Raw genomic sequence first — 27,186 nt, forward strand, 5'->3', positions numbered from 1 at the left:
ACTAGGACTTGAGCCCGGTGCAGTTGGCAGGCTCAGGCCGTCATACAAAACTAACCCTCACAGTGCAGACCGTTCCCCACCATACTATCTAGCCTTCAATAGACGTGGATTACAGAATCACGCTGCCGGTCTCGACAAAAAAGAATAGTTGCAATATTTAGAATACCACGGAGATTGACGGAAATTGTTAGTAATAACTATTAATAGTTAAAAAAATAGAATAGTAATACAAGGTGACGCAAGAAAACCTCCTACATTTTGTTCGTCTGTAGCGCTGTCACTGGAGGGGCGAGAGGGTTGGAAGACGTCGTTTCCGCTCACTACTTTCCTGCCATTTACAGTTGTCATTGTGGTTTTGTCAGTAGCTACCGCGCGTACGCAGTTGAAATGTTTTTCAAAATCAGCAAAGAGCTTTTCGCTTTCAAGTTTGCTATTCCACGTAATGAAAATATCCCTGTTTGGAAGGTAATCGTGAAGTGAATCGAGAATTTCTGAACAGTAGGTTCAAAATTGAAATGAAAAGAAAAAAAAATCATTTCCCTAAGAGTACTCGTACGCCTAGGCCTGAGAGTATTGAGGCTGTGGGGCAGTCTCTTTTGCAGTTCCCAAAACGTTCTGCAAGGAAGTGCACTGCAGCTCTTGGGTTTCCTTAAAAGAGTGTATTTAAGAGGAATTTTATAAGAACACCTGCACTTTCACCCTTATAAAATTATGTTTGTCCAAGAACTTAAAACCAGCACATGTTTTAAGGCATCAACAGCCATGTGAGAACATAATGCAACATGTTCCAATAGATGCTGTTCTTTCGTGTAGTGGAAAAGCGTATTTCCACTTAATTGGTTGTGTAAACAAACAAAATTTCCGCAATTGATCTGATCATAGCCCAATTACGAACTGTTGTTTTCAATATCATTGTATATTTTTGAATGAACAACTTTTAAACAACTTACTTTTTGTTTTATTAGCCTTTAAAATGTGAGAAGTTTTATTGGGTCACCCTGTAGAAGTTGGCAATGGTAGTAGTAATTTGACAGAATAGACAGTGATTTGCAGAAAACAACCAAATAAGCATAATTAACAACGATGTGTATGGTATGACGCAGTGGTGTATGCAGAAGTACATTAAGGGGAATGGACGTGCAGGCGTCCAAATTTATATAATTTCAGGTATTAATGTGATAAATGTGTACTTTTGTTTAATATATTGCTCAGGAAAGGTTAACCGCCCTTGCTTACGCACTGGAATCACATGTTTTTAAATGTGTAAGTGCTAAAAAGTTTCTTATTCTACGTTTATGACTGCGTTAAAGCACCCGAGATTGGTGAGCTGTTTCGGATTGGATTCAGAATATGACCACAGAAATAAAGCGCCACAAAACTAGCGGCAATTAAAATATTTACTTTAACAACTCGCACGTATTTCGAAATTGTCATTGTGTGTATTAGAAAAGTATGTCCGGCAATATATAATCACAATTTACTACATACTTAACCTTTTTCTAGTAATAATATGGCACAGATAATCATTACTCCTAAAATGGAATAAGAAACTAACATGTTTTATTTTGGTTGTTTCTCTTCTAGGTTGCACTAGAATCTCTTGTATAAATATGAGCTGCGGGTTAGACATGGGACTAGAGCGACCGAGGCCATTATTTCTACAGTATCTTGATCTCACAGACTGCCATAGCGTGGAGGACGCAGGACTTAAAATTATTGTGAGAAACTGTCCGCAGTTGGTGTACCTGTATCTTAGGCGCTGTGTTCAAATTACAGGTAAGAGCAAGCAGTTGCTTGTGATTTTTTTTCTTTGCACTGTAATATTAAACTGGACGTTTAGTTTGTTGCAGAACATTCGACATGAGAAATCTACATGAATGTAATACAAGTCTTTACAATCGTTTATATCAATTACCAATCATTTTATATTATTAGGCTTATTATGCCTAATAATATAAACGATAGGTAATTGATACAATTGTCAATATTTTAAATGCCTTGACTTAAAGGCTAGGTGTGAAATTTTGGGAGTGAGGGGATTTATTAGTTGAAAAAATCGCCCACTGAATATTCTGGAAGATTATTCTCCCTACTAACTTACTAGGGGCTAATAAAATGACACTATTGTTACAAGTTTGCAAATTAATCACAGTAATCTATATGTAATTAATGTGTTAACATGTAATTGATGAGTGAAGTACTTGTTAGCAATATCCCTAATCTTACACAGTTTAATAATTATGGATATTCGAATTCATGTAAAAATATGTTTTAAGAATGTGAATTACTAACATTACGTAGTTTATACATACATCGTATAATCATTATATATATATGTAATATAAGTTGAACATAAGCAATTATTTGTTTTAACAAATACGGTTCATTTATATAATTCTCGACAACATGACAATAGTGTCATTCAGCAGAATTATGTAAATTTTAATAAAACTGTTAAAATTATTGTTAGAGAGAAAATTACTATTGAAAGTTATCTTACTGATAACATACAAGTATATGATTAACTATGGAAACTGCAGTATTTAATTGGAGAACAACCCTATATTGCACTTAATATCCCCTCAGTTTCGAGTGGGAAGATTTCTTTTCATTGACCCATTTTAAATGATGAAGACTAGGAAGTTTTGCGACAAGTGCAAATTACGCACAATGCAAAATACGGTAAAATAACTAACATGGTTATTTTTTTTTTAAAGTACAACTTTGTTTATATCATGGGTTTCTATATTCCTTAAACCCCGCCTATAGAGAGATCGTACCCCATTTCATGATTTGATTTTTGAGTTCAACGTCCCTTTCAGCAGCGAGGAATTTTATGAGTAGATTGAACTCAAGAGCACGTACAACAAAGCTGTTTGTGCTTCCTAGTAGGCAGTTCAAAACCTTCACGGAGAAATATACAGTAAACCCACGGGTTACGAACTTCCCTCGGTCCTCGAACAAAACTGTTTACAAACAGGTTTTGGGAACATCTTTTTTCGCTCAGCTTGTAAACAATATTTCGGGGTACGGACGCACACTTGCGCCTGTGCCTATAATTTCACGGGCCCAATAGTACAATTTGCGCGTTTATCGTAAATATTATGTCAGAATTGTGTGATCGAACTCCTTTTAGTTCTTTCCTTTTCTCTCTCTCCTTATTTCTTTTGGAGGGGGTGCATTTATCATCCTCATATTGTAGTGTTTAATTTAGTGTTACTTATTTGTCTCTAAAAACGATACTTTATTTTCATATAAAGTAAAATTTAAAAAAAAGTACATATAACATCATGTTTCTGTGGCTAGAACAGGCTATTGTGGCTAAAATTGGGTCCACTGTATTCAATGTTCACTATAATTCAGAGTTCGATTAGATAAATCAAAACGAGTTGAATGTATTGTGTGTCTAGCATAATGTGTTTCATTTGTTAGAATAAACAAATTTGATTTTAGTATGAGCATGACAGCAAGAATCTCCCTATAAAATTGACGAAAAAAAAAATCAATATTTATTCGATCAGGATAGTTCCATAAATGAATAACACTAATATAATACGTAAGTCTCTTATCAAAATAATATTTAACAGTTATGAATCGTGATTATAACGGATCTGATTAAAAGCCTACGCCTATTGGTTCGTTGGCGGTCAAGAGTTTATTTTTCTTCTTCCATCGGAGAGAGTCTGTGATGCCGAAGGTTAAAAAAGGTTAAATAAAGCTTGTGCATTCGTCAGGACATTCAGAAAGGAATTTCAAGTGTCGTCACAATCATCAATGAAAGAAAATGGATACCATCTATGAGCTAAGAAGGATTACAAAAAAAGATACATTTTTTTTTACAAAACATTTATTTTTTCTTTTGTATTAAAGAACGCCTGACTGTTCATCGGATTCAGTCAGACTAGTCAAAATGAGTTTTGAAGTACGACATTATGATTGATAAGTATCTGAGATTCTTTGAAGAATATCATTCATGCGTGATGCAGCTGTTGCAAGAAAAGTCACGAACTCTATAATATAATAATAATAATAATAATAATAATAATAATAATAATAATAATAATAATAATAATAATAATAATAATAATAATAATAATAATAATAATGTTCAGATAGTAAGTCTTTGACAGCACACTGTACTAAAATAATAGAATAGTACAACATTAACTTCTAAAGCATGAATCTGGTAGTTCGTTCCGAGTCGCGTTGTTTGTACTTGATAGTTTTTGTTTCACATAGATAGGCTTACACTTATTTCCTGTCACTTTCTGCGTATATTCTGCAGGTTGTTTTATTCATATTTATATTTATGATTTGCCTCCTTTACCAGCCGTGATAGCGTAGGTCATAGGGCATCTACCTGCCTGCTGGGCGACCTGGGCTCGATCCCCGGTTGGACGGGAAATTTTTTCTCCTACCCTTGTTCGAAAAATCGAGCCCTGAAGTTCGTCCAGTCTCTTTGCAACATGCACCTGAAGGAAAGCTGGGGAAACAAATTGACCGAGTATGGTACTAACTAACTACATGGCTTCCCTGAATACCGATGTCAAGAAAATGTAGTCTTACCTCCACACCCAGTCCTTGGGTCTTCATGCCCTGTCCCGAAAGGGAACCGATTTCTACTTTACTCGTTTAGCTATACGTGGGTCAGGATCATAAGATGGTAAAAACTCAAAATTTTATTTAATTTTCCTTAATAGTAATTATTTTCATAATAGAATTGTTTAAATAATATGGTAATACAGTGGTTAGTTTCTATGGAAAGGATGAGTATTGCTGCCTGTTGTTAAATTAACAAACTATAGGAGGGAATTTAGAAACAGAAAGGCAAGTGTTCCTTTTTTGCCCTTTTGCCAAGAAAGGATTGGTGTCCAGTTCTTCATCGTCCACCCATATTTTGAGTCAGGATCATTTTGAATTTCGGTTCAATCTGGGTCTGAATCTGATTGTGAAACCTAATGTTCTGAACCTGAATGCCTCTCTGTTCTCTCGTGTTCCTTTTTATATTTGGAAAATTGTATCATTCTGCAGCCTGAGGTTCGCTATAATTATTTTGTTTTTCTCCCAATGGTTTTTGAATGACACGAGAGCATACGTGATCGTCTGAGACTAGTATATTTGTTTAAAATTATTTTGTTACTTTTAGATTCCCATCACCTTATCAACTATGCCATTACCTAATATTGATATTTTAACAGTTGCCATAAAATAACAATACAGAAATAATATTTGCAATTTCAGTATCTTCTTTTAACGTTAGAATTAAATTTTAATGATTTTATAAAATATATTTTTTAAAACTCTGTTTTTAGATTTTCATTACAGAATATAGACTTATTCATACAGTGATGTCAGAGTAAAATCCTATATGAAGGTATATTTTTGCAACCTCTTCATTTTTTAGAAACTGAAATTTTGATTTTTAAAAAAATCAGAGAAATAATTTTCGGTAAATTTGGAGAACTTTGGTGCACATATTACCTATATACATGGAAATATAAACGTTATTTGAAGCGGATTGAAAATTTAAACATGAATTTAGGACAAATAAATTTAAACATGAATTTAGGATATAACGCGATGAAGCAACTAATGAAAGAGGTTTCGAACTTCGGTTTGTTTTACACAACTTGAAACATTGCTAAAAGAGTGGACTTGCTGAGGAAGTTGCTTTCACGAACTTTCTTACGGATATTTTTGTTATATCAAGGAAACTGAAAGCAACAAAGAAAATATTCCAAATCAGGGGCGTATGCAAGGGGTAGGGTTCTGGGAGAGGGGATCCGGACCTTCCGAAATCCCGACTTTTCTGTAAATTTAATCTGATTTTAGGAGTGATTTTACAAATTTTAATATGATTTAACTTCAGTGAATTTAGACCTCGAAATAATATCCTGTGTAATACATGCCTCTTTCCAGTAGTTTCCACAATACTTCTTTCTTGTGAAAGATTAATTTTCTTTGCATGCACAATCGTCAGAAATACGCAGCAACATTTTAAATAACCAGGCGTTAATGGGAAATTGATTGTATGTATTTTTCTTTCGTATATCCTTTCCACTTAACCTTGTGGTCAAATTGCGTCAAAAGAAAAAGAAAAAAAAACGCCTGTGCGACGAGTCCTTGGGCTGTCACCTGACTGCTTGTCAACCCCTTTGGGCTCATCTTTACATAAGACATCTCCCTACAACTGACTGACTGGACTGGAAGCTATTCAAGTCCATTACCACACCATTGGTTTTCAAAGAAGAAATACATAAAAAGAAAAACTTTGTAAGAATGGCATTCATTCGTTTCGTTTTCTCCGTACCCTCCAACGCCTAATTTTGTTTGTGACCATCTGGCGAAGTCTTGAAGCGTGAACATAATACGATTAGACGGCTAGGAGGTCTCTTCTGAATTCTTTTACCTGTATGGAGCCATTGAGGATTTTGTCGAGCACGCAAGGATTAAAGTCAATCAACTTTAAATAAAGGAAATAACTCTCTCTTTTTTTTTCTTTCTTTATCAATAGTTGTGAAGTTCTGTCGTAAAAGCGACTGATGTGGAGATTATAGTAACAAAATATTACTCTTTTGTCACCACAATTATGTTTTAATTATTGACGATTGGAAGAGAACAGCTTTGTTACTTTTTTTTCTTTCTTTAATAGGTAGACATTAAGCCGAAACGAAATCAGTAACATAAGACTTCAAAGTACAATTTTCCAACTGTCATCTCTGAAATGTAATACGTAATCATGAGTAGCGCACAGCCAAGGAAAAGAAAATTTGAGAGATAGGAGCAATTCGAACATAGCGATCGAAAATACTATCTAATCTGACTGGTATTAAGCTGATGATAAATTCTTTCAGCAAAATGCCATAAAGTAGTATTATTTTTCTCCATTCTGTACAAAACTGAGTGAGCATTATTGCTTATGACCATTCCTTCCAATAGTAGATTCTACATTATGGTTGCTTCGCGTATGCAGCGCGCATCACGGTAGTACATAGTTAGAGGCCTAGCTTGACAATCAGCATCAGAGATACAAAAACGAGATTCTGCCTTCGAGTAGAACATTAGTAGACTAGATTAGAATATTAGGAGCTTATCCCTAATAGTGCAGACAAAGTGTTTCACGTGGTTTTAATGGTATTGAGGCATGCACGCTAACCTCGGCTGCTCTAAAGTTCAAAATAAAACTGTTTTGTATATTAATTTGTAAGTAAAATCCCTTTTCATGGATTTGACTTCTCTTTAAACGTAACTTTAAAGTGAATCAACTATTAGTTTATAGTTTATATTTCCCGTGAAAAACAATCAAAATTTGAGAAGCGATTTTTGCCAATGACCGTTCTTCCGAATTTCATAATATATAGCTATAATATAATGTCGCTTCTAAAGATTTATTGGTGGTTGGAATACCGAAAAAGCTAATTAGATTAATTAAGATATGTTTAAATGAATCCCAAAATAAAGTCCGGGTAGGAAAATTTTTGTCTACGAGCTTTCACGTCGAGAATGGCCTGAAACAAGGAGATGCGTTGTCGCCATTATTATTGAACTTTGTCCTGAAATGCCCTATAAGGAAAATCAAAGATAGCAACCAGGGCGTAAAGTTGAATGGTATTCACCAGGTTATGGCGCATGCTGATGATGTAAATTTATTAGGGAAGATAGGAGAACAATAGAAAGAAATGCAGAGGTCTTATTAAACGCTTGCAACGACATGGGTTTAGAAGTAAATACAGAGAAAACTAAATACATGGAAGTTCGTCGGGATCGTAGGATGCGTTAAAATATCGAGTAATACTTTTGATAAAGTGGATACTTTCAAATATCTAGGATCAGTGTTAACAGACGAACACAATTTTCACGAAGAAATTAAATGTCGACTAAAAGCAGGGAATTCGTGTTATTATTCAGTTCAAAATCTCTTGTTGTCGCGAATTCTGTCTAGAAATTTGGAGCTTAAAATATATAAAACGATATTTTCTAATCATGCCTCTTGTTCTGTATGGTTGCGAAACATGGTCGCTTACTCTGAGGGAAGAACATAGACTGAAAGTATTTGAGAACAAGGTTCTGAGACGAATATTCGGACCCAAGAGGAACGGGAATGGAGAATGGCGGAAACTTCACAACGAGGAAATACATAATTTATACGATTTACCAAACATTGTTAGGGTCATCAAGTCTAGGAGGTTCAGGTGGGCAGGTCATGTAGCCAGGATGGAAGAAAGTAGAAACGCTTTCAAAGTTTTAACTGGAAGACTGATCGGAAAACGACCATTAGGAAGACCTAGGCGCGGATAGGAGGACAATATTAAGATAGATCTCGCAGAAATAGGAATACAAAATAGAAACTATATCCAGTTGGCTAAGCATAGAAGTCAGTAGAAAGCTTTTGTGAACGCGACGTTGAACCTCCGGGTACCATAGGCCATAGAGTTAGTTAGTTTTAGTTAGTTCATGATTTATTAACTTATTAGTGCAAGGTAAATTAGCAAAATAAGGAAAAGAATTAACATACATATATTTGTCTATTTAATGGAAATACTTAAAAATAAAGTGCACTTTATCAGATTAATATGGCATTTGACCGTCTTTCACCGTCAGAATTGTTCTGATGCAACGTGGAATGGAGTAATAGAGATAGAAAATGATAGCAAGTGGAATATTACAAGATTCCGCGTGTATTACATCACTGAGTTTCGTTAGAGAGAATGGAGGCGGAAATCTGCCCTGGATTCGTGTTTCCAAAACAGGCCATAGATATTCAATTATGTTTAGGTCCGAGAATTCGGCAGATCAGCGTATGTGTTCAACTTCATCCCGATATTCCACAAACCACACTGTGACAATTCCAGCTGTGTGAATAGGCAAATTATCATCCTGAAATGCATCATTATTGCCAGGAAATATCTGGACCACAGAATGCACATGACCCCCTAAAATGACGACATAATCGCAGCTATTTACATAAGGTATTAGGATTTATATAATATTTACCCTATTAAATTATGTTATGAATGGTTTTACGTGTTAAAAATGGAGAAAAAGCATATTGGCTTTATGGTAGCTTTACATTTATTATAAAGCAATATGAAAGAAATCTGTACCTTTCGTCATTGTCTACATGTTTTCTTCGTCTGACATCATAATTCAAAGATGATAAATTATTCGTATAAGCAGTTCCTCAGGAATAGTTGTCAGGTTTCAGCGCTCATTTAATCATTAAGCGTACACATCTTATTCATTATTATTATTATTATTATTATTATTATTATTATTATTATTATTATTATTATTATTATTATTATTTAAACAGATCAACAAGACCGAAAGAAAAGTAACATTGATTGGATTGGACGTTAGAATCTCTTGGATCTACAGCTGAACGTGGGATTCGAATCAAATGAACTTCCACCGGAGATCGAACCCGGGTCTCCCATTCCGAAGGCGCATATGCTAACCATATAGGGAAGTTATGAGATGCTCATTTAAAAAAAAAATCAAAATAGGATTGGCTATCATAAGTTGGTAAAATATTTACTAATCTTATTATCTGCACTAATCTTATTTAGGGAGTAAAATAACTCGATATTTAATGCCGACAAGGTCTAAAAGCCAGAATATCTCAGACGAGAAAGACATTCGAAAAGAAACAAAAACCGGAAGCATAGAATTGAAGAAAAGGCTGGGGAAGGCGTCGTATATGGAGTATGGCACTACATGGATGTCAGTCACTCGAGAGGAAAAGTAGAGAATGAAAACCTGGACTCTAAGGAGGAAAAGTAGAGAATGAAAGCCTGGACTCTAAAGATGAAAAGTAGAGAGTGAAAGACTGAACTCTAAAGAGGAAAAGTAGAGAATGGAAGCCAGGACTCTAAAGAGGAAAAATAGAGAATTAAACCCTGGACTCTTAAAAAAAGTAGAGAATGGAAGCCTGGACTGTACAGAGGAAAAGTAGAAAATGAAGCGTGGACTGTACAGAGGAAAAGTAGAGAATGAAATCCTGGACTCTTGGAGGAAGAGTAGAGAATGGAAGTCTGGACTATACAGAGGAAAAGTACGAATAATCTGATGCTATGGAAGCATGTTGAAAATTAGATGGATAAGTTATCAAATGAAAGAGCATTGGAAATGGTAGAAAAAAAAAGTATACAGAAGACTATTTCGAAAAGAAGAAATAAGATAGTTAAACATACTATTAGGAGGCATGGTATATTTATGCTATTAGCTATGGAGGGAATGACAAAAGGGGGAGAAAAACTAAAGGAGTACCGCGATTGAAATATACCGACCAAATAATACAAGATGTACGGAAGGAAAAATACAGGGAAATGAAAAGTCTGGGTGAAGATAAAAATGAGTGGAAAACTGTATCAAACCCATCGAAAGACTATTGATTCGAGAAGAAGAAACAGAAATTGCTTCGAACAAACATAGTACAACCGCGTAGCGATATCCCTCAGATTTTGTTTAAAATGACATACATTAAATTGATATGTAAATTCCATAAACTTATGATTGTGATTGTACAGTTATGTTGAGGCTGACCGTTCTGAATGAATGAACTGGGATAGGAGTAACGTAATACCTTGCTCATTGCTATGGTGATAGTTGTGTTTTCTGTTTTCTTTTGTGCTAGTTTATTCCATACGCACTTTACGATAATACAACAACAAAGCGAAAATTGTGAAATGTAAGTTCTGCTTGTAAGCATTGCAGTGTTAGATTTTCAAGAGAAACAGGTGAGAAAAGAAGATGGAAGTAATTTCACTGACAGTGAGAAAAGCTAGAGTACATGGGTAATGAAAAGTTAATATATATATATATATATATATATATATATATATATATATATATATATATATATATATATATATATATATATATATATATATATAATATGAAAATATATTGGCGATTATCGTGGTAACGTGCAGAAAGTTATAACATATTTTTTTCTAATGTGTTGACGAATTCGATATGCACGCCTATGTTCTTTTGACAATAGCTTGGAAAAGAATCGACCAAATTTTATATTATTTTATTTTAAGTAAAGAGCTGATTCTTTCCGCAGCACTGAAAACTATTCCAATTATTCGATTTGTTAGGATGTTACGTTCTTGTGTGAAATTAAGTTCTTCTTCACCTCCCTCCAACAAGGGCGCGACCCCCATCATAATGACGAAATAGCTAATATCTTTGCTCAATACTTCATCTCCGTATTTGTGTCCTCTTCCTCAGACTCGGGTGGTACTGTGGCAAACATTTTAAGAAGAACGGAATGAAATCCTCGAAACGCTGTCTGTTAATGAAATTTATTTACACTAAATTGAAATAGCAATAATAATAATAATAATAATAATAATAATAATAATAATAATAATAATAAACTTACTTCAGAACAGCTGTAAGACCTGATGGAATACCCTTGTATATAATTAGTGGTTATATTGACATATTTAAATATCCCCTTATGGATTGCTTTCGACCTCTCCAATAAAACTTGCACCTTTCCTCATAAAGGAAATCCTCGTTAGCTGCTCGATACCTACATCTAATAATAAATGTGAAATTATTAATTTTAGATCCATATCAATTTTATGTACTTTTGCGAAAGTATTTGAACAGATGTTGTATAAATGGTATATTGATCATGTTAAATCAGCAATTTCAACCTATTAACATGGCTGTGATACTCGTAAATCAACAACTAATCTAGCAATAGTCACCAATATTATAACTAACTCGTTAGATGAAGGATGCCAAGTTGACGTAATATATACTGACTTTGAGAAGGCCTTTGACTCAGTAAAATACTGTTAAATCAAACAAACTAAATCATTATCATTTTTCTCCTACCCTCAACAAATTCTTTTCATTATATCTAAGTTAACGTAAATATATAGTTGTCTATAAAGAATTTAAATCAGTCAAGTATCAGGAATTCCACAGGCGTTCATCCTAGGCCTTTTAGTATTCCCATTATTTATCAACGATCTTCCAGATCACATATCTAGTAGTGAAAAGTTTTTGTTCGCTGATGCTCTCAAAACATACACCAAGATAAATTCCATACATGATTGTCTTGATTTACAACACGACTGAGAGAGTATTGTGAACTGATGTTCAGTCAATAAACTTGGAGTAAATATAAACAAGTGTATCGTTCAGCAGAAACAAAAATACCTTCAAATATGATTATAGGTTTAGTAATACTGCTATAAGCAGACTTAATACAATTAAAAATCTAGATGTTACATTTGACCCAAAATTAACTCCATTAAACACAACGAAAACGTCACTCATGATGTTTTAAATTATTATGATTGATAATTAGCAGTGGTAAGAACTTCAGCAATAGTGCAACACTCTTGAAACTGTATTATTTATATGTACGCTTCAAGTTGGAATATACTGTTGTAATTTGGAACCACTCACAAAAAAGTATCGCCAACAAGTTGAAAAAGTTCAATCAAAATTTCTTAGGTATTTGATATACTGTCTCGCACTTGAAAACTATACTATACTGGTAGATAAGTTTCATATTTTCTCGTTAGAATAAAGGTGTAATGTTGCCGATCTGGTATGCCTCCAAAAAGTAAGTCGAAATGAATTCTATTCCTCAAACTTTACATCGACATTAAACTTCCATGTTCTCCTTCAGTTAGAACTAGATCTAATAATACAGATTTCTTCTATTTGCAGAAAGGCTAGGACCAATATAATGCTGAAGTTACCAATCTTAAGAATATGTTCACTCTAAAACAAATTGTCCAATATATATATATAAATGTAAAAATGCATTGTAATATTTCAACACACTAATTGGGCATTTACCTGTTGTGTTGAACATTAAATAAATAAATAAACTACGGAAAAACTGCATTGATTCCATGTTAAGATATAGATATCTATGTTCTCTGTTACATCTTGAAAAGAAATATTATATCACGTTGGTTTTTCTAATGTTTCCCACTTCACAGGTTTTCTTTTCTGAAAGCTAGACAAAAGTTTGTCCTAATATAAACTGATTTTTTTCTCCACCTGTAGTATTATATAGCAGTATTGGAAGGGGTGGAGGGGTATGTTGTACTCTGTGCATGGAGCAGGAAATGAGAAGTTATCGTCTGGTTAGCAAGTAATTGCTGATAAGGGATCTGTACAAGTGGCGGCAAGTCAATTAATCGTATAATTAGAAGACAACCAGCTCCGCCCGCCCGCACGCACGCAAAGAACGAAATTGCTTTTATGCATGTCACGTGATCTGTCGTTAGAACCAATTGGATGAATGCAGTTACTAGCAGCACGGAATATGCGAGATACGTTTTCTCAAGTGATTAACTTTTTTTTTAATGTATTATAAAATAAATAAATAAATGAACTGTACACTGTATGGCTAATGTTTGTTTTTGCGTCTTTGTCGGTTAGTTGGTTGTTTTATTAGTTATATTTTGAATTCTTTTCTCTTAAACTAACATTCTTAACCGGCAGTAATTGTATAAGGAAGTGTCATGCCATGTCTTTTTCTTTATTAATTATATTGAAAGTTTCAGGTGTGCGTGGTATAGTGGACAACGTGATTGCCAATCAAACCATCATTCCGCTTAGTTTCCGTTTGAAGAAATGTTTTCCAAAGTTAATTTTCCGCAGAAAACTTTATTTATTTTGAATAATATCATATCTAATTAATATTAACAGTCTGAAATTATATATATAATATGTGTGTGTGTTTGTGTTTGTTTGTTTGTTTGTTTCTCTGAGCCAAACTCAATATACAGTAAACTTAAACTTCATCAAACTGTGATAAGAAACTATAAAATCACAGAAGTTGTTTCGATGGTTCTGAAAGCCAGATCAACCAAGCAAAGATCACATAGTAAGAATTAATTCTGAAATATATAAAGAAGTTGCATTTAATACATTGTAAGTTTGCCATTGTACTCTATGATTTAAATGTTATAATTTCAACGTGCTAATTACAGATATCCCTCATTCAACAATAATTTTGCAATGGCCTGTACGGTTTACTTACGCGTTTTCGTCTTATCCGATCATTTCTGAAAACGAATTAATCGCGTAATACAAGAGGGAAGTGTACCTAGAATATGCTGTGGTGTATTCTTTATTCTTTACCGCCTTTCATCTTTACAATAGGCGCAGATAAGCTTGTCAGTTTCAGAAAAAAAAATCAAAACATTCTTGCCGTCTCTCCCGCACTGACTGTTAATTCTGGATTCAGAAACAGATTCATCCTTCTGTTTTTTTTTTTTTTTTTTTTTTCTCCAAGAAGAAGGAACAAATTGCAATTATAATTTATCCGTTTTTTATACCTTAAAACATGACTCTGGTAGTCATTTATTATAAATTATTTGCGTTTCCCAGGAGGAAAAAGCTTCAAACATAAGACGAAAACAATTCAGTCAAACCGGTTTTATGTGGTAATACTGAATTTGAAATTTTGTCCTCTTTTTTTTGCCATTACATTTTTGGGGCTCCCGTGCTGATGTGAATATATAAGGCTATGAACTTTCCCAAGCCGAAGGTCTATTCTTGTACCGAGAATATTTAAAAACAGAAGAATAATTTTTGCATTACACTGTTGAATTTGAAATTTAAGTTTGCCCAGTCCCTTTTTCTTTCTTTTTCTTTTCTTTTTTTCTTGTCTCCCGCGCCGAAATGAATCCTTATGAGTATCATATTTGAATTTTGCTACGCATACATACACATATGCCCGTACCACACGACAAAATAAATACAGTAACCTATACGTAAAATTTTCAGGATTGAAAGACTTGTTTTATGACGAGAAAGCCCCAAATTGATTAGACTGTTTTTGCGTGATGCTAAGTTCGAATTTCCTCTCCTCCCGTCCTGTGCTGTGTTCATCGACACAAAATAAGTGCATATAAAGATCCAGGCGTAGCCTTGTCCCTTGCCTAAAGTGATCCAAATCGATATTCCTACATTCTAGGCCTCTATGTATTCGAAACTTCATTATTGCCTTTTGCTTTGCATTTCCTAAATGTAAAATTGCAAACATTAATTTCTTCTTTAATGATCTCAGGGTAAGGTGAAAATTATCTTCATTTAGTACATTCAGAATCTCACGATTGTTCTAGAGTAGTCTTAGTAAATTCATTTTAATCATTCCCTTTTCTCTATTTAATGCATTAATACGTTTCATTTTCAACAAAGTTTGAACTTTGAAGTACAACGAATGAAAATTTCGTTCTTTCATCTGTATTTAACTTTATTTTCAATAATTGAAATTCATCCTATTTTATAGTATAAATATTTTCTTATTAAATTATTTTATTATTCAAATGATATGGTAGCAGTTTTTCATACATGTACGCAATCGGTCGAGCAGGGTAGCAATTCGAAAGTAACCAGTGAGTGTCATTCCACTAAATTAGCTTTGTACATCTTCCATCATAATCAGTGTAGATTCTCTCGTATTATAAAAGATTAAAAATTAACTGCAATTATCACAGATTAGTTATATGTTTCATTCTTGAATTATACATTGTAATATTATTTGTTTGTAAATTCTTGATATATATATATATATATTCATAAACACGTTACGTAATTACACTGTACAATACAGATTTTTGACAAGCAAACTACAACTGTAATACACCCTTCAACATGGAAAAAATCTTCATCACACGTTAATATACATACTTATAATATATAATATAATTATATTATTATAATGTATATAATGTATGTATTATATATGTATATATACAATATTAGCAACAAAGAAAAACGTAGAATCATTGCGTTGTACTACCTTCCTGGGATGAAGAATTTTAAATGAAATACAATAAAAAGAACAACTTAATGGCTGTCGAATTTTAATGTAGCTGAAATCAGTTATATTTGAAATCATTTGCTACGTACTGTGTCTCAATATTTTTGCGAGAAACAAAGAAAAAAAACTTATCTGCATTCTCTCACTTTATAAAATACGGAAAACTAGCAAAATTCCAGTAATTGAAACAAAATTGTAAAGTTCCAAGTTTTGGAGAGTGCATACGAACTCTGTATTATTGACCTTTTAAAACTGAGATCAAACTAATGCCTTATATTTTGTAGTTGTAAAACTAAATCTGTAGGAATTTTTCACTAATCAGGACTTATAGACACAACAAAATAAGCTTTAAATCTGTAAAACATAAGACAGAAAATAAAAGTAAAGCAGTGTATTTATAATATAGAACTTTATTAATAATCCGCAATGTATATCCAGAACTCACGTGACTATTACGTTATGTATAAGGACGAACCAAAAATCAAATCAACTCGAGCACTGAAAATTGGTCCATCTCGAAAAATTTCAGAAATAATTTGAAACATTTGAACACATACTTCCATCCTGCGACATGTTTACTCTTGAAGAGGATAAAGCAATGTAAAAGATTAAAAAAAGAAAAAAAATCTGTGTTGTGAATTTCGCGTATTTGGTAGCTTCGTATTCATGACCATAAGTCATCCTTGTTGACCTTGTAAAGGTAAGCCAGCATAATTATTTGAAGTATTCAAGAAATTCTAAAAACAAAGTGGAAGAGTAGACTTTTCTCAGACAGTCTTTAATAGGCTTAATTAGTTTGTATTCGTTTTAAAAGACCACTCCAAACGGGATGCGTTTATTAACTCAACAATTTCGTTTCACACATTCATTATGTCGAGACGTCGTTTTAATCTGTGCTGCAGCCGTTTTTGTGGGAAAGAATAATTCCAGGGATCATTGTTGTACAACGTTACGCATCTTACATATATGTCTGTGATCAAAAGCTAGACCACTTAGCACTTTTTGACCGTAGTATTATGGTGGCTTTGTGTGAATAGTTTTGTTAATTTGTCTTGTATGATTTCACCCGACGGCATGGTGCCTTCTCTTATAGACAAATATAATTAATAACATATTCAGAAATAAATGTTCGTGATTTTTCTTCAATAGGTGGATTCCAAACAACTAAGTTAAAATTACAAGCAAGCAAGTGAATAGAAATAATTGTTTTTGGACTTGCTATTGATAAAAGTGTAAATGTGCCACATCCATCATTGCATAAATATGAGAGGAAATTTCAGCAGTTTATATCTTACAATTTATTGTTTATTTTTCTTCTTTTTTTAAAAAAATTGGAGTAACTCATTATTTAACGAAATTTGAAAATATTCATCTTTTCTCAAACTATGTTCCTCGAAGTTTGTCCTCACGTGCCTCAGATTGAATTCTAGGAAGGAAAAAATAAAATCAATTGTTTCCTGGGACTTGTTTAAATCAGGTTGCCATGCTGCAAGAATCTTGTAGCTATCATTAAGAAAAAAAATGAAACCCTACAATATTTCTCCATGTATTTGAAAGGGGCATGCAACATTTTTTTCCCCATCTTGCAAGGAGTTAAACCATGTATAACTTTCTGGGTCATCTTGCTTGCTACCTGCTGTCGCCCTCCCATTGTCATAAAGAAAAAAGAAAAAACTGTTTCGCAGCTTCCGAAATGACGGATTCTTTTGGACGGAGAGGGGAAGCGTGCCAAAATACGATTTTAATGAGGATGTTCACTCTATGTCCACTAGAGTGCAGTGCTGCATGGGTGGAGATATCTTTCTTGCTTTCAGAAAGTTGTAACTGTGTAAACAGTAAATAGAAAGATGGGGTTGCAAGACTTTTCAATGACAGCTACAAGATTCTTGCAACATGGCAACCTAGCTTTAGGCAGACATTTTAATACAACGGTGCATTTTGAGTCCTTATAAATGATGTAATTAATTTTGGTACTGTTTGTATGAATATTTATATTTGAAATTTGCACTTTTCCTTTAACTCTAATTATAATTATTAAATTAAAACTCAAGAATATGTCTGAATATTTATTAATGCCGAAATTTTCCAATAGGTTTTCTCATGGCTGCCATTACATAATGAAAAAATGATTTCAGGAATGGTAAGCTTACCTCTAACATTCTGGAAACAAAATACATAAATCATAGCATGATGGATATTTTGTAATGAATACAACCGCTTCAGATACACACAATGTTTCTTATCAATTAGTTATTTGGGCTTCAAGTGTATTGTGATTTTGATTGAAACAACAGTATGTGTTTACGTGAATAAATAAGTCGCTGAAATATGGGTGTTCCCGTGGAAACTTTCGGTATTAATAAATATTTAGACGTATTCCTGAGTTCAGTTTAATAGTTTTATCGGTGTTTATTCAGCGTATTTAAGCAGTTGAGAAGTTATTTAAGAGGTAACTTAACTTCGAACTAGAAAGCCGGAGATTAACGTTAATAGAAGTCAATGTATCAATCACACGAACGCGGCTACAAGTAGTCCGCCAGACATAGCACTTGGTGGATTGAAATGTCATGACATTCTTTTATTCAACCGCATACAATACAAATAGAATGTTTATCATTTTGTATTTACAATGTAAGAAATGTAACTCTAGATAATACATCGACTTCTAATAGTTTATTTTCGCTTCGTTTCAGATGCTGGTATTAAGTGTGTGCCAAGCTACTGTGTGATGTTACGTGAGCTAAGTGTATCAGACTGCGTGCAAGTGACGGACTTTGGAATGTATGAATTAGCCAAATTGGGACCTAATTTAAGATACTTATCAGTGGCCAAATGTGATCAGGTTTCTGATGCCGGACTCAAACAAATTGCGCGGCATTGTTATAAACTACGATATTTAAATGCTCGTGGATGTGAAGCTGTGAGCGATGACAGTCTTTCTGTTCTGGCAAGAAGCTGTCCTCGGCTTCGGGCATTGGATATAGGAAAATGTGATGTAACGGACCACGGACTTAAAGTGCTTGCAGAAAGCTGCCCTAATTTGAAAAAACTGAGTGTTAAAAGTTGCGATATGGTCACAGATCAAGGAATCCAGTGTATTGCATATTATTGTCGGGGACTTCAACAGTTGAATATCCAAGATTGCCAAGTAACTATAGAAGGGTATCGTGCTGTTAAAAAGTATTGTAAGCGCTGTATTATTGAACATACCAACCCGGGCTTTTTCTGACAACAATTAGTTGATAGGAAAAGAGTAAGTAAATCTGGTGAAATTGAGTTGAAAGCACTAGTCAATTCCAGGGACCATAGTTCTTTGCGATACGACCAATGCGTCCCTCAGAGTCGCCCAAATCCAAAATTCCTTGCTAGTATTCAAGAACAGTTATCAAGTAGTAATAGTACTATTCAGAACGGTCGAGCACATATTAAGCATTTGTGTGTAGTTTTGCCTCTTGTCAAAGGACAAACATAACTTACGAGCAAAAATATTTTAGTAACTTTCCTGAGGGAGGAATTTCGTAATGTTTGATCTTCATATTCTGTTAGTCGTACAAAACTGTTCTGCCGAAACATATTATTGCTGATTTAAATGTATGCGAACGGAAAATTTGGTGTATGCATTGTTTGTAGTCAACTGTTTTTATTGTAAGTTTTAGCGAAATCAAAGTTTGAAGTAACGATACAATTCCAGTGTTAAGTATCTGCTATAAACTATTTTAAAGGTCGTTAATGGAGTAAGTAAAGCGATTTTCACGTTCCCTGTATTTGAATATTTAAAGCCCATTGTGGCAGGGGTATCCTAGAGAACAGTCTCTGTTGAAGCAAGAGTGAATAAAATGTAGTATTTAAAGTATAGCACAACACTTCTTCCAAAAGGTTTCAAATATTTAGTTTTGACCACACACTGTCTAGATCCAAATTGTAATCGCTTCATATGAGATATGAACAAGTTATGTCCGTAGTATTCTTTTATAATGATGATATACCAAGTACATACCTTCTTGGTGCTATTTTCTGTCAATGACTTTCTTTTCCCAGAATTTGTAAACAAGATTCATATTCTTAAGATTTTTGAAATGATTTATACCAATGATTCAATCCTAATACACACGGAACAATTAATATCAAATTTAACGTTCCTAAGAATTTTCGTTAAAGATGAAATGCTCATTTTTTTTCTAACCTTATCGTCGAGCTCACATTTCAAAGTTAAGAATAACTAGGAAAGATTGCTTGTAACAGACATGTGAAATAGTAAATAAAATCATTTCTAACAAAAACAAATAAAATACTTTCCTTTTCATAACGGAATGTATTTAATGAAATGTTACGTTAGACATAAATCTAATCTGTCTTTGTAACCTTGATGATGAACTTAGGCATAGGAGTTTGAGAGTCTGAATTTCTCATTAACTAAAACTTCTCAGGGACACTAAAAGAGATGAGTATGCATTTGTAAGTAGATAGTAAACACCGAGAGTTAATTTTCTATAAGCCGTTATCATGTTTCTGGATTAGAATGTTGTTAAAGACATAAGTATGTAATATCTCAGTGATTTATGATTCTTCAGTCACATGCAAATGTACCGTTGCAATTTGCCATTTTAGCTACTAGACTTTATTTCCTTAAGGGAAAGTGTAAAGTCGCTTTATCGTAATTTATATATTTATTTATTGTCAAATTATCGGAATATATTTATTTTCAAAATATCGGAAAGATAAAGGGGAATATGAAAGTTCGATGGAAACTTTTGTAAAGTGTATTTTAGTTTTCTTTTTTTCTTTTTTTTTATCGCTACATATTTTGATAAATAATCAGTGGCGTCCTAGAAATATATTCTAAGTACCACATTGCTTTAAAGCTCAAATTTATATTGTACTTTGCTTCTTTGTAACTCTCCAAATTATTGTTATATACATATTTTGTTGTTGACTTTGGTTTAGGGGTGTACCCACGGGGGGAAGGAGGAGTTTAGCCCCACTCAAACGATTTCCTGGTACTTCCAAATGGAGTTCGACTGTTAGGTGTTTATTTAGCAAATGAATGCTTATAATAGAACAAATAGAAGTGTCCATTCTTCAGATAGGTAGAATAAGGTTTAAAACATAAAACTGGAAATTTGAATATTGTAAAAATTGATATTCTTTTTCCTTTTAGAAACGAAATTGTCGAAAACGCTGCTATCTATGTTTACTCATTTTTCATTATTTGTTTATGCATCAAATTTGACTCAGTATTAAAATATAAAATTTGCTAAAAAGAAATAAATTAAACTTCCTCACGCTATAGCTGTGGAAGACTATGACCAGCCGGCTGGCTTTCATTCAACTGGGTGATGAGTTGCAGCGCATCTGTTCCAGATTTTATTATTTCTGGCTTTCTGGATCACAGTTCGATGTCGCTTAATTCAGATAGCTCCTCAATTGCCGCATGATGCTTTATCAATACCTGAAAATTTTAGTGCTTCTAGTGAGAATAGAATCTGGGATCATGCAAACCGAGATTACGCACGCTGACAATACGTCTAAATTGAAGCAAAATAATAATAATAATAATAATAATAATAATAATAATAATAATAATAATAATAATAATAATAATAATAATAATAATAATAATAATAATTTAAACATTCATTTTTTCTTTAACGTTCTTTATACGTACCAGCAAATGGTAAATTTTGATGCCTATGGTAACGATAAAGAGTTGAAGAAGATTAAAATACATAACTATAAGAACACAGTGTATTACATGAAATCTTGTGTAGGGTTAAGAAAGAACTTACTGGAAGTAAGCTTTTCTTTAAACCTGTCGTGTGAAGCTTATTTTTCGTGAAAAATTAACTATATAAAAGAGTCGTAACATGTCTATATAAAATTCACAAAATGGAACATTCTATATGAATGAACCCATTTCGATATCACTGTATTAAGGAGGGGAGGAGTTGAGTCGAGTCAGCCCCCGGCATACCCCATTGATACTGATTAATCGTTATCTTTGTTACTCCCATTTACATAACTGGAAGGATGCACATAGTTGCTATTTTATTAGCTTGCTATACTATTTTTCTTCGATTTTTCTCTTTTTTTCTTTCGAGCGACGATAGAAGAGGTGTTGTGATCGTTAAAAAAAATCGAATTCGAGAGAATCGTTAAGTTTTTCTTTTCAAAAAAAGTTAAGACTATTTTGTTCATTAATAACTCTATAGTGTTACGCAAATCACTTGTCACGAAAATGTTTAAGAAGGCAGTTTTCTTTTTATTATTAATACTATTTACTATATACTCAAATACAACTCAGGCGATTTTGTTGATATCTCATTAACAAATGTTTCATAAGTAACTCTTAATAGACCTACATGAAAGTCATTTCTCACTAAAAAGTCCACAAACGGTAGTTTACTTTTGAGGCTGAATTTTCTTCTAACGAAATTTTCCGAAAACATAACGTTGTTCGTTATTTTACAAATGTTTCAGTGTAACTGTAGTATAACATATTTTAGTTTAAGAAATAAAAGCGAGAAAGCTCAGTACTATGGTTGTCCGTACCTTTTATTTAGACACATAAAGGCAAAGTCAAAAAAATGTATTTTCTAATATATATATTTTTTTCTTTTCCTATGAATAGTTTATTGACATATTTCCTGCAATCTGTGATTCTAATTTTTCTGTGTGTCAAAACCTATGTTTCAACTAATAATAATAATAATAATAATAATAATAATAATAATAATAATAATAATAATAATAATGTTATATATAATATATGAAATCTATGTATGATGACTTAGTTATTAATTCTTTTACATTCTGAAGCAGGACTTTCGGGTCACTTTTAGTATGTAACGCTCCGGCCCTTCTGGAAAAGCCTAAGGCCCTCCCAAGAAAAACTTGCTGGATGCACCTCTGCCTGGGCTTCTAGTTACATTAACTTTTTTTTTTTAAAAAAAAAAAAATGATATATGACACAAAATAGTACGCTAATGTTTTGTGTCATATGGTTTAAAAAAAAGTTAAAAAAGAGTACACATAAGAAACTCATCATATGCACAATTTCTTTTTTAAGAAATTAAAAGCAATGATATATATATTCTCTTTGTCGCAATATTAACAGTTTTTTTCCCCATTGTTTGCTTTTTCTAATAAGTTAAAGCAGTTAGTGATATTTTTCCAATGAAAAAGACAATGGGAATAATTGCTTAAAACATTCAAACCAGTAGTTACATGGTTATTCGATTTTCTTCAAATTTTATGTACATTTTATTCTGCAATTTAGTAATGAGAATAGGTAAAGATTCAATATGTGGGCCTTTCTCTGTTACTTTCAATGCATTTCCCTGGAGATCGAACTCGGAATATAATACAAAATTGTTACAATTTGTTTTGCGTCGTATATCAAGAGTGCACAATTATTGGATTTTGTTACTATTGATTTTTCAAAATCGTTTCGTCTTTTTAGGTAACATACAAATGCAATTTAAAAAGTGGAAGTTTTTTCTGTTATTTCTGAATACTTACTGTGTCAACTGTGTCATCATAGTAGGAGTGGAACTATAAGTAAATTTAAAATCTATTACTGAAATTAGCACTGCTGAAGAAACAACATGTCCCTTTGCAATGAGGTAAACATACACATCCAATAGTTCATGGGTTGAGAAAAGCACGGAACCTTTAAACAGTGCTTGAACTTTCTTTATATAATATACTAATGTTCTCATCCAAGTGTAGTTAGTTAATTATATAGCTGGAAAAAAAAAATCTCATATGTTCCAACATTTTAGTACGATTTAATACACAAGTTTAACTCTTTTCGTATGAAAAAATGTCAATTTCATATGTAGAAGTTCCGTGTGGAGTATTAGTTGTATCTCATCGTTATTTTGTTATTTTTTTAATAGAGATAATTGAAATTGTTGCGTTTGTGACAAATCAAAATAAATTTTAAAAACAAAGAAACGTGTATATATGTATAACATTTTTGTAGTTACATATCTACGTAAGTTTCCATAATGGAAGTGTACAAAGCATTTGTGCAGATCATTGCACATACTATTCATTTTTATATATAATTTTAATATGCTATGTATATATATATTGTACGGTTGAATATTGTAAATATATTGTTTATGTAAAACATTTTACAGATAATATACATTTGTTTAATTTAAAAAATAATAATTGTATTTTTTCGTTTAGTCCCCTTTTCAAGTAAGTAGTTAATTAATATTAAATCTAGCCTTCTGTTAAGTTACTTATTGTGCTCAATATGCACAGTACTTCATAGAAACTAACAATTTATAGGTGTGTGTAAGAAAATTCGGATTCACTAAACAACCATTTTCTGGCGAAATTTTAACCCTCTGACTTGTCATATTCGGTTTATTAATTGAAATACGATGGTTTGTGACATTTTACATGCTACCAGTTTCCTTTGGTACGGTTTGTTTTCTAGAGTGACGAACAACTTATGCTCATAATGTATTTGCCTGCCTTCTCAACATCTAAAGGTTTCAAGTTTCAGCCTATCTCAAAAAGAATATTGGAAGTAATAACTTGGACTTCAAAAGAATTATATCAATGTTATAAATCGTCAGGGCTATTTTTTAAAAAAAATTCAAGACGAAGCAACTAGCCCTGTGTTATAAATTCTGCACTAGTATTCTTTAGTTGGTGGCGCTCAGAAGCTCAAAAGGGATTGATTTCCTAATAGAATATTACAAGAACTAGTCAACAACCGAAATTAATCTATTACTCACCAAAGATATTAGCCAGGATCAAGATTGACAGATTCTGAAATGGTTCCTTCAAGGGATGCCAATTCCAGAATACAAGCTGGACACGATCTTCAGAGCCGCCTCCACTTTAATGACAGTTTGAGACGAGTTGTGACACATTCACACACTGTTTTTCTTTTCATGTTTCAGAGGCCTCCACCGGTAACATGTGGCCAAGCATTGTCTTCACTGAAGTTGTAACAACATAGGCAAAGCTCGTGACGTTTTTGGCAACACTATACTTGGGAAAACAATTCTCTTGCACCCAGAGAACGTTAAAAACCTTGGCCGTCTTTAGGCCGCAGAACTGGGTAATTTTTAAGCAGTGTTCACCTTCCGGGCTTCAGGATAGTAGTGATAGGCTGTAGGTATGCGTCACCATACTCTTCAATTGGGAGTTGATGATCTTTACACTTCCACCTCCTGTTCGGATGTAAGCAACCTGGAAATCCACTGAACATCTCATTATATTCAAGTAAGTAGGGCCTACTCATAAAAATTGTAACACAACAGTAAATGCTCTTGGCGTGGGCAATGTGTAACGTCCTTGCCAGATAGTAATTATTCAGAGATTCTCAAGAACAATAGCGGAAAATTGAACTGATCATTAACGCTTGGACCGGAACATCTGAACATCTTTGTCGTCAAAACATTGTCTTCGTTGGTTTATTTGCACCAGCGCAATGTGGTTGATTGTGGCAGAGCATCACTAACTAGTAAGTCTGTTTTGGAACAATTGGTATCCTTTGATGTCAGATGTGCTCAAATGAACACACCATTTAACGGCCGTGCAGACTCAATTTTGTGCAAGATTGCTGCAATCTACTGCTACAACAATCACCACTGTTGCCTGAAGCACGTATGTGGCATTCCATTTCAAATGTTGCACATCAGTTTGTATTTATCGGAGATGTCTTTATCGCCTCTCAAACCATTTCATAATAAATTAATTTTTCTCATGACGGGAACAAATAGTGTCGCAACTAACGCCCTCTTTAACTATAACGAATAATTTCTCATTCTTTTTTTAAGTTGTTGTATAATAAGGTGAGTAGAGTTGTGTGCATTATGTTATCACCCAAACGCTTGTAATTCCAGTCGCTGAGAGCTTTGCTGAATTGGGAATCCTTGTTGTTCTGTAATTATCATTTTTTGGTATGGCGTTCTGAACAAGATTGCTGGAATAGGAATAAGCGGAAAGTGTACTGAGGAGCATTAGACAGAAGTAAAGACACTGGAAATCATGGACTACTGACCCTGGTAATTGCTGAGACTGGTGCTTCGTCACATTTTCAAAACAAAACAAGTGGTGGAGACTTCTTAGTCTGTAAAATGTAATGATTTATTTTAAATAATGTTCTTGTGTCTTACTTAGGATCCATTAAACAAACTTAAAGTTTTAATTATTAAATATTAGTTTCTATTAGAAATACTACTTGTAAAGAACAAGTAATTGGCAAGACTGAATATGTAATCTGAAATTTGCCTTACAAGTACTTTGAATCCCATTTTTCACTTTAATTATGTACAACTGTTGTAAAGGCCCAGAAAGTATGGCAAACAGATAATTTAATGTATTGTATTAAATGAACTACTACGTAAAAATGAATAAACCAGGTGAGAGCGGTTTTGGGTTTCGGAACAATATTCAGTTAGCCTTTTGAATTGGCCACTTGTTTATTTTGGGTGTATATTTATGGAATCTTTTAAAGAAACACACAATATCTACTTGAAAACCGTCGGTTTTCTGTTAAACGAAAAGTGACTAACATAAGCAATTTTTCCCCATCTAAATTAAGAACTGTAATATCCATGAAATCAAAGATAGAGACACATTTTGGTGATGGTTTTTACATTGCACTTTGTATGCATTGAAAAAAAAGTTCCTGTAGGAATACATATGCAGTAAAGAATAACACAGTACTGATATAAACCCATAATTCTATGCAAATGGTCTTTACACCTTGAACAGAAGAAACTTATGGCCGAAACTTCCTAGAGAGAGAAAGAATGTTGAGAATTGATTTTTTTTTCTAAATCGTTTTCAAGTACTGTTAAAAAAATGCATAAACTTCATCCGCCGCGCATTGTAAATATGGTTCTTGAACAGTGGTTGATACGTATCGTTGCTGTGTTTTCCTGTTTGAACCTGACCCGCCTCCAGCCCTCTATGTTCTTCGCTCTTCGTGTCAGTCAACTTTCAGACCCAGAATTATGATCGAGTGCCCACGTCAGGTAAGATTCCAATGAATGCGCTTCGGGGACCCAGCCAAGGACATCAAGGGTTAGTTTTGCAGAGAGAATAATAACGAATACCAAATGGAAGTACCATTCATTTTTATATTTTTTTGTTTTGTTTGTTTCTTGTAAAACGAAAACGTTGTGTTTTTAATTCTTATCAATTAAATGTTTGATCGATAGTATTGCCATGAAGTTCACATAAAGAAAAGATTGTGGCACTTATCGCCAATAACATCATGGCTTTTAAAAAAGGCAGATCAAAATCCGGTTTGTGTTAACCAACCCCTCTTTTTTTTCTTTAAAACTTAACTTTAGTAGATGTGGTATGTAAATAAGGTTACCAAACTCTTTTAC

General features: G+C 33.2%; 1 protein-coding gene across 3 annotated transcripts in view; it reads left to right on the forward strand.

Annotated features, from left to right (window-relative positions):
- Positions 1-22,751, forward strand: part of LOC145668378 (uncharacterized) — a 226,390-nt gene extending 203,639 nt beyond the window's left edge. For all 3 annotated transcript variants that reach the window (XM_081736162.1, XM_081736163.1, XM_081736164.1), the window contains exons 3-4: positions 1,585-1,776; positions 18,511-22,751. In XM_081736162.1, coding sequence (XP_081592288.1) covers positions 1,585-1,776; positions 18,511-19,046 — 728 coding nt within the window. In that variant the 3' untranslated portion in view covers positions 19,047-22,751. The remainder of the gene's footprint in view (positions 1-1,584; positions 1,777-18,510) is intronic.
- The last annotated feature ends 4,435 nt before the right edge of the window (positions 22,752-27,186 follow it).

This window comes from Thermobia domestica, chromosome 13 (genome assembly GCF_964235325.1).
Source record: "Thermobia domestica chromosome 13, izTheDome1.hap1.1, whole genome shotgun sequence".
NCBI lineage: Eukaryota > Metazoa > Arthropoda > Insecta > Zygentoma > Lepismatidae > Thermobia > Thermobia domestica.